Source organism: Narcine bancroftii, chromosome 3 (genome assembly GCF_036971445.1).
Source record: "Narcine bancroftii isolate sNarBan1 chromosome 3, sNarBan1.hap1, whole genome shotgun sequence".
Taxonomy (NCBI): domain Eukaryota; kingdom Metazoa; phylum Chordata; class Chondrichthyes; order Torpediniformes; family Narcinidae; genus Narcine; species Narcine bancroftii.
The window spans coordinates 302,246,096-302,260,467 of NC_091471.1; the positions used below are offsets into that span (position 1 = coordinate 302,246,096).

The following is a 14,372-nucleotide window of genomic DNA, read 5'->3' on the forward strand; positions in this document are numbered from 1 at the left end:
TGTTGCATGACTTGAGAACTAATGGCAAAGCATGCCAATTTTAAACTTCCATATTTTTTTACCCATTTATTTTCTGCAATATTTTTTGCTGGTTGCTTGAATTTTGGATAACAGTGATTTTACTGTATTTTGCTTCTGTGTCACCAAGGACACAAAACAAAATGTACCATCATGAAATTTCATCTCCATTATCTGCATTTAAGCTTACCCTCAAAATTATAAACGTAACAGACTCATTTGAGGACTCATAACTTTGCTCATTATTTACTACTGAATGTTAAACTTCTGTATACGCACAGCTTGTTTTCAGTTTTCTTTGAGTACAGTTTACAGTTACTGGCAATTATGTGCGGCCCACAGGAAAACAAATCTTGGTTGTATGTTATGTATGTATTTTGACAATAAATACGAAGTCTGAATTTGAACTTTGGGTGCCTAAGTATTAAAAAAAGCATGTTCTTGATGATTTTAAAGATAATTTGTTTCACAAAATGGAGGTAATGTAATATAAAGAGTTTGGGATATCATTGGATACAAGAATGAAACTGGGCTGAATAGCCTCCTCTTATCTGACAACTTCATGGAGAACAAGTGAAATAACACTCCATACTCTCACACAAACCAACTTAACATTGAGCTGTAATACATACCTATTTCTGCCATTGAAATTTCTGTGGCTAGCTGACTATTCTCTGGTGAGGGATAGGAGAACAAACTGGGCTCCAGCATTATTTCATATATGGACTCCTGTTTTATATGTTTAACGTCATTTACTTCCATGGCAGATTGGTCTGGAGACGGCTCGGCAGAAGCAAAGAGATCAAAATTATAAAAACTGTTTCCTCCCTCAGGGGTCAGTGGAAAGTCAAACAGGAGCCCATCAGACAAGGTGCTGCTGATGTCATCCAGATCTCCGAGTCCACTGCCAACACTATTTGGGTAGACTCGTGCAAGTCCTTCGGAGTCTTCCTTCGTTGCCAGCTGCTCCTGGTGCTGCTGGTGTTTCTGAACCTCTGCGTAGAGACTGTCACGTTGTTTTTTGGACATCCGACCAAACTTCACAGCTGCACAAACAAAGGAAAATCCTTAATATTGAGTGTCTGATTACCTCTATTAAAAAGTTATACAGCACATTCACAGGTCCTTACTCCTATCATTCCCATGTTGGCCAGTGTCTGTTTACACTAATCCTAATTCATAGCCTTCATGCCCTGGAAATTCAAGTTCTTATTCAGATACTTGATAGTGAGTTTATTGTCTATTCATTGTACAATGTACACATACACCAAAATTCTTACTTGCTGCAGCTGAACAGGTACTTTGTTTTAAAATAAATCAATTACAATAATACGCATTAAAAAGAGATAAATGACACAGGAGCAGAGAAGTGGCAGATGGAGTTCAATCCAGATAAGTGTACAGTGATGCATTTTGGAAGGTTGAATCGAAAGCAGAATACATGGTTAATAGCAGGATTCTTAACAGTGTGGAAGAACAGGAGGACTTTGGGGTCCATAATCCATAGATCTCTCATGGTTGCCACGCAGGTTTATCACGTAGTTAAGAAGGCTTGTCGTATGCTGGCCTTCATTAGTCAGGGGATTGAGTGCAAGAGCTGTGAGATGATGTTGGAACTCCACAAAACTCTGGTTAGACCACACTCGGAATATTGTGTTCAATTCTGATTGCCTCATTACAGAACAAATGCGGAGATTTAACAGAATATAAAATATGTCTTATGTGGCAAGATTAATAGAGCTAGGGCTTATCTCTTTGGAGCAAAGGATGAGATGCGACTTAGTAGAGGTCTACAAGATTACAAGAGGTATAAATAGGATAAACAGCAAGCATCTTTTTCCCAGGGTGGGAGTAGCAAACACCAAAGGACATCTGCATAAGATAAGGGGAGGAAATTTTAAGGAGACATCAGAGGTAATTAAAAAAAAAGTTGTGCGTGCCTGGAATGCATTGACTGGGATGGTGGTGGAGGCTGGGGTACAATACGGTCATTTAAAAGACTTAGACAGGCACATGGATGCAAGAGAGAGGGTTGGTGGGGGGGGGGGGGTGGGTGTGAGGCAGAAAAGGTTTTGAATAGGTTTATAAAATTCAGCACCACCTTGTGGAAAATTAGTTCTATCCTCTCTCAAGTTCTTACTGAATTTTATGCCCTCTAGTTTTAAAGCATCTCTATGGTGATAAATTTCTTCCTATCTACTGAATCTAGAACCTTCTATTTTATACGAATTTATTTATATTAGTAGCAATAATCAGATGAGACAATCTTTTCATTTTCATGGGTACTTAAATTAATCTTTATTTAAAAAGTTTAAAAAAAAATCAAAACTCAGCTGTTTCTCCTCCCACTACCATTTCTACTTATTTGAAGATATGAAAATTGGGTCAATTTCATCCACCACCGAAAAATGTTGCAAAAGAGAAAAAAATTTCAATCAATACATTATTTATTTTCTTTACAACTGACAGTGAAACAACTTCAATTCTGAAAGACTAGGGTCTAGTGCAGTACACTGAAGTCCTGGAGAAACCGAGCGGGTCAAGCAGCATTCACAGAAAGTAACGCTATCGACTGCTTTACTTGGGTCTGAGCCCTTTGTCAGGATAGAGTCCTTTCCATCCTGGCATTCTCAACCACTACAGTTCAGCTGATGAGACTGGCTGGCAAAGCCACTCCCTTTCTCTCCCCCCCCCCCCCCCCCACCCCTATCAAACAGACTGAACCTCACACCGAGAAGGAGTAAATACGAATGGGGTGAGAAAGAGCAGCTGGACCATTTTCTACTTGGCAGCAAAAAAAATAAATGCTTATTCTTTTTGGCAAAATGTTTTGCATCAGGACTCACGTCTTCATTTAGCTGTTGTTCTTTTTAAAGATGCAAAAATATTAAACTGAACTTTTATGGACTCACAACACTGAAAGAGGCCTTTCTGTCCACTAACCATCAAGCATCTGGTTACGTTAATCCCATTTTTGAAGTTTTCTCCCTAAACCTACAGGGGTTGTACGTCAGTTGGGTGTAATTGGGCAGCACGGCTTGTGGGTCAGAAGGGCCTGTATGCTGAGTGTTTAAATTAAAATTTAAATTCCCATCATTCTCCCGCACTTGGGGTAACTTAGTGGCCAACTAGCCTACCAACTGGAAATTATTTGGGATGTGGGAGGAAAGCAGGGGACCCAGCGTGGAAATCCATAGAGTCACAGGGAGAAGGTGTGTGCTCCGCAGAGACACTGCCAGAGGCCACTCAAGTGGCGGGGGGGGGGGGGGGAATGACTTTATTGACACCAGTTAAATTTTTGTTCCATGCACAAGGCAGGGGAGAGGTCAGCATAAAGGAGTTCCTCTGACAGACATCTTTTCTGACTCTGTGGGAAGTACACTGCTGGCTACATCGTAGCCTGGTTTGGAAATCTGAGTTCCTGGGAACACAGGCCCATCATAGGCTCTGACCTCCCATCCACAGCAGAAATCTACATGGCTCCCCATAAAGGTCTCCCATCAAACTGGTCACAAACTCTTCTCACTGCCACCTTCAGGTAGAAAGTACAGATGCCCAAAACGAGCAAGTCGATGTTCAAGAACAGTTTCTTTTCAACAGTTACCAGACTCTTGAACCTCCTCTTGTTATACTAATCAGAAATCCCTTTCACACTGCCAACCCGCTAAATAGGTGTGTGAATGACCCGTGTTGAAATACGGGCATGGCAGTGAAATCAAAATAGTGGGACATGCGCACAATGAAAGAGCCTGAGAAAATGCACATAATTTAACGCACACAATGGACAAAAGAGCATGGGAAAAGACAATTTAATAAAACATACACAATGTATAAAAGCGTGGAGGAAAATCTACTGCAGTGGGCTTCAGACTGTTCAAACTGAGGACAAATCCCCAGACCAATTCCCTCACAATCGAGCAGACCTAGTGTCTAGATCCCTGAGTCAACAGGTAACCCTCTCCTAACAGGCTGTCCTTAGTGGTGCCCGTTATAAGTTTTGGGATTTCCTCATCAGCCCTTATCGAGAGGAGATCCATCACCTTCTGGTCCCCTTGGTTGGCCACCATTATCACAATAATACTAATACTACACTAACAGCCTTCGAAAATCGAACATTAGCCTCAACTAAACTGAATCAATGACCTTCCTTCCAAACAACTTGGCGAGGATGACACAAGCAATGACATCACTAATGCTACCCAGCATAGCGGGTGGCCCTTCACATTGGAGCAGATTCAAAACAGCTCGGTCCTGATACAACTCCTGGGTTGTTTCAGTTCCAGCTTGATTTGTACCCTCCCTCGACACTGGCTAAATTCCCAGGTTCAACCCACATTCAATTGGCAGTATGAAAGGGGCTAAAGACTGCTCTGACAACGCAAAAGGACCGTCTGCACTACTGCAAATTACTTTATGCACGAGAATTACTGTGAATATTATCCATTGCATGTACTTATTGTCTCAATTTAGGTCCATTAGTTTATTGTCTCTTTTAATTTAGGTCAATTAGTTTACTACTATAGCTTTTCTTTACAAGTGTGGCTGCAGCAAGCAAGAATTTTGGTGCACAAGTGTATCACACAATGTATATGACAATAAACTCTCATTAACGATTAAAAACATATCAAAATACGACTGTAACTAATCTAATGTTTTTGAAAGTACCCCAAAAGATATGCAAATTCAACTTTCTTTCATTGCTGATATTTAAGGCAAGGAACTGAACTGTAATGCAGAAAAATTAAAAGATGAGAGTTTTAAAATCCAAATAGTTTTATCCCATTTAAAGAGAAACAAGTAATTACTGTGAATTCTCCCTATTGCTAAAGTACTAGTAATTCCCATTTTGCAGTTCTATTGCTATGGTCTAAACATCAAGCCCTTGCATGTCATCATCTCTTGGCAGGAACATTAGGGCTTGTATTTGAATGAGGACCTGAGTTTCTGTGAGGTGCAGATAAAATAATGATTTAGAAATATTTGGACTGCTCTGCATTCAATCTCTCACTAATCCATTGAGCGAATCTGATACAAGTGCTGGGAATTCAAACTGGTCAAACTTTTATAATGTGAAATCTGCTGGGAGACTTCATATTGAGGATTTAAATTGAAAGATAATTGGAAATATATAATGCCTGTACCAATATTCAGAGGATGTACTTGGTCTCACTTTTGGAGATGAAAGAATCTGATTATTTAGGTCCAAAAAACTGAACTAAAAATTGAGAAAGCACACCCCAACGTGAATTAAACCAACACCAGCCTAAATGCCAGAAAGCAATCAGATTCTCACTTAAGTGCTCCCAGAATTTTTTGACCATGGGATTCAGTTGATAGCTTATTGGGTCCGAATTAGTTACGGGTTTGAATTGGCAAGCTGTAGGCTAGTTTACAATCAACTACCTGTGGCTAGTTTTTAAGAACTGTATCAGTCCCTCCATCCTGCCTCCCCACCTCCCACACATGCAGTTAGCAAAAAAACTCTTTACATTCGATGATTTGAAACAGAATTCAGATGATGAATAAATCAGTTCGTTTTCTCCCTTACCATCACGTGACATTCCAAGAGTGAGACATTTCTGCAAGCGACAATGCTGGCAGCGATTCCTATTGGTCCGATCAATTAGGCAATTCCTCTGACGAGGGCAGGAGTATGCGGCATTATTCTGTTGGCTCCTTCTGAAAAAACCCTGTTGCAGGTGATGGGGTTTAAAAAAAGTTTAGAAGCCAGTTAGCCATTAGTGCCAAGCCAAGATTACATATACAACAGCTCCATTGCGACCGATACCGTTGAGAAATAGCACTGCTTATGGTTACAGGTTGTCATTCTATAGTCCGGCAAATCCCTTGGTCCAGTGGGAATGCGTGGTACAGATCTGTACTAATTAACTCATTCTAACGAAGCTCTGAATTCAACTGAGATCTCCATTAATATGCAGCTAATTAAACAACTAGTGCAATTTTTAGACTCAACTGTCAGCACATCCTAACTTATGGAATTGCATTACAGACAGTTCTTGAATTTCAAGTGTCCCAGGAAGTGTCTGGATTTAACAGGGACAGTACAGTTAGCGCAACACTGTTACAGTGCCAGGGATTCGAATCCAGTGCTGTCTGTAAGGAGTTGATCTCCCAGTGTCTGAGTGGATTTCCTCAGGTTGCTCCAGTTTCCTTCCACCCTTCAAAGCATATAGGGTTGTAGGTTAATTGGGCAGTGTGGGTTTAAATGGACAGAATCTGTTTCTAGCTGTAAATAAATTAAAAATTGTAATTAAAAAATTTAAAGTGAGCAGCAAACGATTCAAAGGAAAGTTATGGGCATGTGAGAGAGAGAACAAGTTGCAGGATACAGGGCAATATGGAGAGGGGGGTATGGGGTTGAAGGGAGTGTTCTATTGGCATGAATCCGCTGGGTTGAAGCCGCACTCTGTCATCATTAATATTTTGCTTTTTTTTAAAAACTGAGGATAAAACGGAGTCCACACATTAAGGAAACTGCAGTATATTCCAAGGTAGAATTAACAGTACCATAAACAGGTAATAATTTGACATTAATTGACTCAAAGCAGCAATAAAACAAGTCAACTTGGATACGAATAAGTGTTCTCCTCCACGCTGAAGATTACAGATTTTGTGTCATCTCTGCCATCAAGAACAGAAAAAAATAATTTGGGTTTCAAAAATGAATAAATAGATAGATAAATTGGGGTTCCAGAACCATCCCTCTCCTTTAAATAAATGGCACAAAATCCATGAATGAATGAGAACAAATTTAAAAAGTGTCTTGGCAACTTCAGAAAGTTGAGGGCGATCTCCATCTCCATGAAGAACCTAAAAAAGCAATTGCACTGGTTGATGGCCACTGTGCCTCTCCCACTTCCTTGCCTCCACTCAGGATGTACGGCATTCTCCGCTTCCTTCTCAGGGTGTCCACTTGAACCACATGCCTAATGGGTCACTCAACTCCAAGGCAGATGCAGAGAAACTCAGGATTCAGATAAGAGAAAGGCTTGAGTAAAGGACAGCAGGTAAGATAATGCAGGGGAACCCAACTTTAATATAAAAATGCAGAATACAAATGCTAAATTAATACAAATCTAGGTCACCATTCCAATCTTGTGCTCCATTGAACAGCCTATTTTAGGAAGGGTATCAAAACCTCGAGTCCAAAAGGAATTTACCATGGTAAAATTAGGAATGTGAAGCGTTAGTGATGAGAAAATGAATTGGGGACCTTTGCATTAGAATAGGGAATATTAAGAACAAATCTAATAAAAGAATGTCCTTCAATTCTGAGCAGTACTCAGTCAAAATCAGAAATAACCTTCTTGTCACCCTATAACTTGAGAACTTAAAAGTTAGGAGAATTTCATTTGCACACATCTTGAAAGTTGACGGTGGGGGGAAAAACAAAAATGATAATTTGATAAGTAATCATTAGGCAATGCCCCTAATTAAAAATTACTTAGTAGACTTGATAGAACTATAGACTTGTATAATCTTATTTTAAGATTTAAACTAGGTTGCTCCAACCTCCAGGCAGAAAAAAAATGGGAGTGAAGGAGAGATGATAAAATATAAGAGATTAAATTGGCTCTGTGGTCTCACTTACTTTACATCCTTCACATGTGATGACTCCATAGTGGATCCCCGAAGATTTATCTCCACAGATTTTGCATGGTATTACTTCTATTTGGGCTGTAATACAGGGGGGAGGGAGGAGAGAAAATAAAGATTTCAAAGTCACTTTCATAAATGAGTCACAAGCCTAGCTAAAAAATATTTTAAGAGAAAGAATCCAGATACTCCCAATAGTATTAGTCTCTGGTTTGGTTAGAGTTCCATCTTCATGATCTCCATTGTCAAAAAGACAGAATATATTTAGTTAACAATTCTGGGCCATAATTCACAATGTTTATTAATGAGTTTTAAAAAAAAAAGAGATGTGGGCACTGCTGGCAGCTCAGACTTAAAGGGCTGAATGGCCTATTTCTGCTCCTCTGTCTTATGGTCAATAGTCCATTTTGAATGGCCTTAGTAAATCTGAATTCACATGTAAACCAAACTGGAGGAGAAAGAAGGATTTTTTTCCCCCTGAAGAACATTGGTGAACCACCTGTCAGAGACAGGTATGTGCTGTCTGACTGCAGGCTTTATGACACTTTCTCCACGGGAGCTGCATGGCTGATGGTATCTGGTGAGCTTCACTGCTCTGTGAGATGCAGTGGTCCAAGAGCTGCTATAAGCCAAGGCCCAGATCTGGGCCACTTGCCTCGTCTTTGGACAGACTGCCAATTCCACTATTTATATAGAATAAAAACATTTTAAGGTTGCAGATACAGTGATTGAAGTAAAAACACAAAGCTGGGGAAAATTCAGCAGGTATTAAGTACTATCAGTGGTCTTTATATAGCCAAGATACCCAACTTATCAACATTTTAGGCCTGAGCCTTTCATCAAGGCATGAGCAAAACTTAGTCAGGCACCCAAACAAAATGGTGGAGGTGAGGGCAGAAGGTAATAGGTGGATAAGGGAGGGAATAAGTGAATGGAGAGGGAAGGGGATGGAGAGCTGGAGGGATAGGGAAGAGAGGGCAAATGAGGGGTTGTCCAGTAGAAACAATGCCATCTAGTTGGAGAGTGTCCAGACAGAATTGCTCCTCCAATTTACCTTGGTTTGGTTTGCCACCCTTAAATTGGAGGAGCAACATAATATTCTGTCTGGGCACTCTTCAACTGGATGGTATTAACATCAGTAAATATGATTTCTGCTGGATCACCCCCTGTTCTCCATCCCATCCCTGTGTCCTTTCCTCTAGCTTTCCATTCAGAGCCACCACCCCGGTTTACTGGTGTTCCCTCCCTCATCTACCTATTAACTTTTGCCTGTGGGCCTGTGCATAGAACACATTGCCAAACTGAAAACCTATTGAAGTTTTACAGAAATTGGGACAGTAATGCAGTGCAGCACAGAAGCTACGGGCAAATCAGCCACCCCAATCAAGTTGACATTTTGGGCTTGCCTCACTGGCCTTCATTTTATCTACATTGTACCAGCCCGTTAATTGGGACATGATCCAGTACACAAAATGGCCGACAAACGCGCAGGCCTTTCGGGGGCCAATGTCCTTCGTCCCAGGAGAAACAGTGAGCAATGGCGGGAATGCCGCCCAGTCAGATCAGCACTGCCATGATGTCACTCCCAACATCAGCAAGCAGAGCTACCAATGCCATAAATCAGTCTGCGACTCCTCATGTGTGTGTCTTCTTTCCACGCTTCTCAGAAGCTGTTGGTGACCCTGACAGGGTTGGATCAGCAGTTGGATCCCGAAGAGGACAGTACATGGTTTCATTGAAGCTGCCAATTTTCTGGGCGTCACAGCCACATGTGTGGTTTAAACAAGTTGAGGCTCAGTTCCACCTCCACCACATGTTACTACTATGTGGTGAGCTCACTTGACCAAGACACAGCAGCTACGGTCATCGATTTCCTATGGCAGGCTCCAGAGCAGGGCAAATACAATGCCCTCAACGAGCTATTAACCCACAACTTCGGGCTCTCACGGAACAAACACGCCACCCGATTGCTGCATACGGATGGTTAGGGGACAGGGCCCCATCTGCCCTCATGAGTGAAATGCTCGCCTCCGCTTACACTTCAAGCAGGTTTTCCTGGAGTAGCTACCCAAAGATATCCGACTCTTGCTTGCCAATGAAGACTTCAACGACCCCAGGGAAGTCACAGCCCAGGCAGACATGCTCTGGAGAGCAAAGAAAGAAAACAGTGCCTTGGTGGAGCAGGTTGCTAGGCCCTACACACAGCTGGCAACAAGGCCATCAACAAACAGTTGATGGTTGCAACAGTTGGCCAACGTGACAGCCTCCCTCCACGAGTTGAAGGCGCTTCCTCATGGACACCAGCACCAAAATAAGCGTTCTCCCGCCATCAGCCTATGACATGGCACAGAGGGCAGCAAACAGCACCACCATACAAATGTTCGGCATCTGCACGCTTCCTCTCCGCTTCAGCAGCAACTGGTTCACGTGGACATTCATGATTGCAGCGGTGGCGCAACCGCTCCTGGGAGCAGACTTCCTGCAAGCTCAATGCCTGCTGGTGGACCTTGAAGGGCAGCGATTGGTGCAGGCCAGGACTTTTCAAACCATGCCCTGGGGGAAGCTAAGTTACCTGCCCCCCCCCCCCCCCCAACCTCCTGTTATGCTGACAATGCATTTATACAGATTCTTGCCAAGTTCCCTTTGATCATGGCGTCACAGTTTTCTGCTGTCGAGCCGAAGCACGGGGTAAAGGCACCATATCCTCACCAAATCAAGGGCCCTTGATCCATGCCAGGGCGCGTTGCCAATTGGAAGAGCTAAGGATAGTGCAGCATTCTGAGTCCATGGGCCTCCCTCCTGCACATAGATAGTTCTGAAGGCAGCTAACTTACTTTACTTTATTTTACTGCCAACTTACAAGGGCCATGGGGGCTTTCAAAAGTCGATCTCATCAGAGGTTATCATCATACCCAAGTCTATCCTGATGACATCCCCAAAACCGCCATTATTACCTTTCGGACTCTGAATTCCTGAGAATGCCCTTTGGTCTTTAGAACCTGGCCCAGATGTTTCAGAGGCTGATGGATGTGGTGGGGATCTCCCATTCGTGTTCATCTATTTGGACGATATTCTCATCACCAGCCACAATAACATGGAGCACATGAGGAAACCGTGCGCCCAAATTCAGGTTAACCACAAGTGGCAGTTCGGGTTGGAAATGATAGACTTCCTGGGGCATCGGAATAACAGTAATGGAGAGAACCCCCTGCCTGGAAAGGTAGGGGATTTTGGAAATCCCTGCACAGTGAGGGGGCTACAAGAATTCACTGGTATGATGAACATTTATCACCGATTCATACTGGCAGCGGCTCGCATCAAGTGCCCCCTTTTCACGCTCATGGCAGGGAAGAGTAAGGACATTACTAATGAGACCTCTGAGGCGTCCAGAATGCCAAAGATGCTCTGGCCAATGCCCCCCCTTCTGGTACACCTCAGGCCAGAGATGCCAACCGCCCTCAGTCAGCCAGGCAACAGCGACACCTCTCATGTGTCTGAATTCACCAGGGACAACCAACACATCAGGGGTAAGACCAACATGGTGGCCATTGCACATTTCCACCCCATTATCAAGTCTGTCCTGGCCCTGTCCCAGGGAATAGCCAAGGCACAGCAGGAAGGCCTCAAGATCCCAGCATACAAACAGCAGTGTCCTCTCTCAGTCCAGAGGGTGTCACCATCAGTCCTGGCAATCAGATGATCCTCTGCAACATCTCCATCAGCAAATCCCGCTTCATCATGCTGGAACACTGTGCACAACCTGGTGCATCCAGCCATCAGGACTTCTGTTAAAATTGTGGCCAGTAAGTTCATCTGGCAGCCTCCGGAAACAGATCAGTCAGTGGGCCAAGACCTGCACGCTATGCCAGACTTTCAAAGTGCAGACACATATCAAGGGCCCCCCCCACCCCTTTGGGCCAGCGTGATGCCGGTTCAGCCACATCCATATTGACATTATAGGGCTGCTGCCAGTCTCCCGTGGAGTGATTGAATACTCCAAGAGGTGGCTGGAGTTGGTCCCACTGGCTGATACAAGACCTGCTCCAGGACACTGATTAACATCTGGGTGTAGAGGTTCAGAGTCTTGGAGCATACAACCTCCGATAGAGGTACACAGTTCACTTTGGGCTGTGGGCAGCGCTGGCCAAGTTGCTAGGAACCCAGATCCACCATACCACCCTCAGGCCAACGGGTTGGTGGAGTGGTTCCACAGGCACCTAAAGGCAGCCTCGATGGCTCGACTCAAAGGGCCAAACAAGTCACCCTGGGTCCTCCTGGGGTCCGCACTTCACTGAAAGAGGACTCAATGCTTCTACAGCAGAGATGGTGTACAGTGTACCGTTGGTAACAATGGGGGAAGTCCTTGCCTGCCACCACGGCCTCATTGACTAAGAGGGAAAACACTTGACACTCTAGTAACTCCACAGCCTCTGCCACATGACCAGGCAAATTCCCCAAAGACTTTGAAACCGGAGGGGAGCACACCAGTGCAACAGCCATTTAAAGTAATTAGGCACAACAGGTTGACACGAGTGCTGGTTATCGGCAGAAAGGAAGAGACTTTCACGATCAACCACCTCAAACCAGCACACCTGAACATTAGCCAACTCGTCTCCTTGCAGCCCCTGGGTCACCGAAAGCAGCGAACAGCACCCTGATCGCCGGTTCTTGGGTGGGGAGGGTGTCGTGTAGTGGCCTGCAATCCAGGATGTGACCCAGTACACAAAATGGCTGACGAACACAGCAACCGCGCAGACCCCGTGAGGACCAATGATCTTCATCGCAGGTGACCACCTGCATGGCGGGAAATAGAGAGCAATGGCTCCAGTCGGAGATTAGGGCTGCCGTGACGTCACTCTGGACGTCAGCAGCAGAGAGAAAATGAGCAAAACTGCCAGTGCAATAAATCAGTCTTCGACTTGTTGAGAGTGAGTGAGTGCGCACGCACAGCACGCCTGCTACAACCTCTTCAAACCCCTTCCAAGAGCTCATTGCAACTCAATGGTCAGTGAACAGTTGCTTCTCACCACAGCAGACCCACTATCCTGGAAAAGGCAGATCCGACTCAAATTAGACCGAAAGCAAGATTCCAGCATTTATTCTTCGAAGTTTAAAAATCAAAATATACTAGTGATGTTAACAATCTGAAATAAAAGCAATAAAATATGATGGAAATGCTGAACAGGTCAGGCAGCATTCTGTTGAACGAGAATCAGTGTTAATATTTCACAAAAGAGATAGAAATGGATGCAGAGTCTAGCAGCTGAAATGCTAGCTAGGTTTCCTTTTCCACAGAGGCTGCCTGACCAAGTATTTCTGATATTTTTTGTTTTATTTTGCTCATTGACACATAGAAAGTTACTAGGACACGTTTGAGGACATCCACAGTGCACACATCTGCGGAGACAAATTGTAAAACTGGACCCCTGCAAACCCAGATCAGTCCCATATATTCTTGAAAAGTCAAGTTGAGATCAAATCACGAGAACAAAATGGTGGGCTCATGGAAGTGGCACGAGTGGAAAGTCAACCATCATCGTGCTGATAAAATGCTGTGGGTGTGCGGAGACACACAGTGACACTAGATTATTAAATCACGTTGTAGAGAATCAACCATTAGTTATCTACCAAAGTTGGATGGAGCTGACATGTTCAAAAAAAAAAAAAAAAAATGGACCTCAACTGTAAGATTTAGGAACACAAATAGGCCATACAGGCCATCAAATCTGCCATTCCATCATGATCAGATCCATTTATGCACTCAGCCCCACTCATCTGCCTTCTCACAATAACTTTTGATACCCTGACAATTCAGATACTTGAGAATGTCTGTCTTGAAGACCTGGCCTCCACAGCCACCCGTGGCAGCAAATTCCTGTGGTTTACCACTCATCCCTGCACACAATTTAATATCAGAATTGTCAGCTATACTTGAACAACATGCACAAAGGGTTTTACTCATAACACCAAGGAATGTACCATGCAAGGGCTGAGATCTGAACATCATGACTTGCCTGGAGTTGATGAGAGATAGTGCTCCATACTTTCAATTTACTCTAACTTTATAAAAAATGAACTAATTTCTTTAAATCATCCAACTTGGAAGGAAGCAGGCAAGAATTCAGAGATCTCTCAACCAATTGTGGCAGGAATATTTAAACATCAGCATGAACAGTTATCTGGTCAATCCCTTGCTGAAGTATAGGATAACTTCACTCCCAATTGATGGGCAGATGATTAAGAACAAGGTTGAGCCTTGATCAACTGAATGTGGCTTCAAAGTGTCAAAGATGCCACCATGATACACATCAGGATGAATGCAATTGCAAGTAAAATCAAAGTTGTTAGCCTATCTTGTCAATCAAGCTCATGCAAGTGCAAAGAATAAGTCATCGTGACAAGAACCAATAAATTCAGTTAAAATTGAGTTTGTGCGGATCAAGTGATCTCTGGTGGAGATGAATTGTGTCTGGATGATGAGCCAGTTGATCATGATGTGTCCCAGTTGGATCCAGCACCAATTCCTACAGGCATCCAACTAGATCCAGAGTGGCTCCAACAAACAAAATCTAGTCTAAACTCAAATCCGCAAATACAGTCCAAAAGGGTGACATGGTTGGCACTGCAATCTATTGAAAGTGAGAAAGGACATTGGAAAATAATTTCTTAAAGGAGATGTTGAAGCACAAACTACTACCACCCACAATGGATATGGGGGGGGGGGCGGGAGTGGTTGA

General features: G+C 43.4%; 1 protein-coding gene across 2 annotated transcripts in view; it reads right to left on the reverse strand.

Annotated features, from left to right (window-relative positions):
* LOC138759006 (nuclear receptor ROR-beta-like) overlaps window positions 1-14,372 on the reverse strand; it is a 73,629-nt gene that overhangs the window by 14,847 nt on the left and 44,410 nt on the right. For both annotated transcript variants that reach the window (XM_069928760.1, XM_069928759.1), the window contains 3 exons: window positions 7,631-7,716; window positions 5,567-5,708; window positions 651-1,064 (listed from right to left, as the gene is read on the reverse strand). In XM_069928760.1, coding sequence (XP_069784861.1) covers window positions 651-1,064; window positions 5,567-5,708; window positions 7,631-7,716 — 642 coding nt within the window. The remainder of the gene's footprint in view (window positions 1-650; window positions 1,065-5,566; window positions 5,709-7,630; window positions 7,717-14,372) is intronic.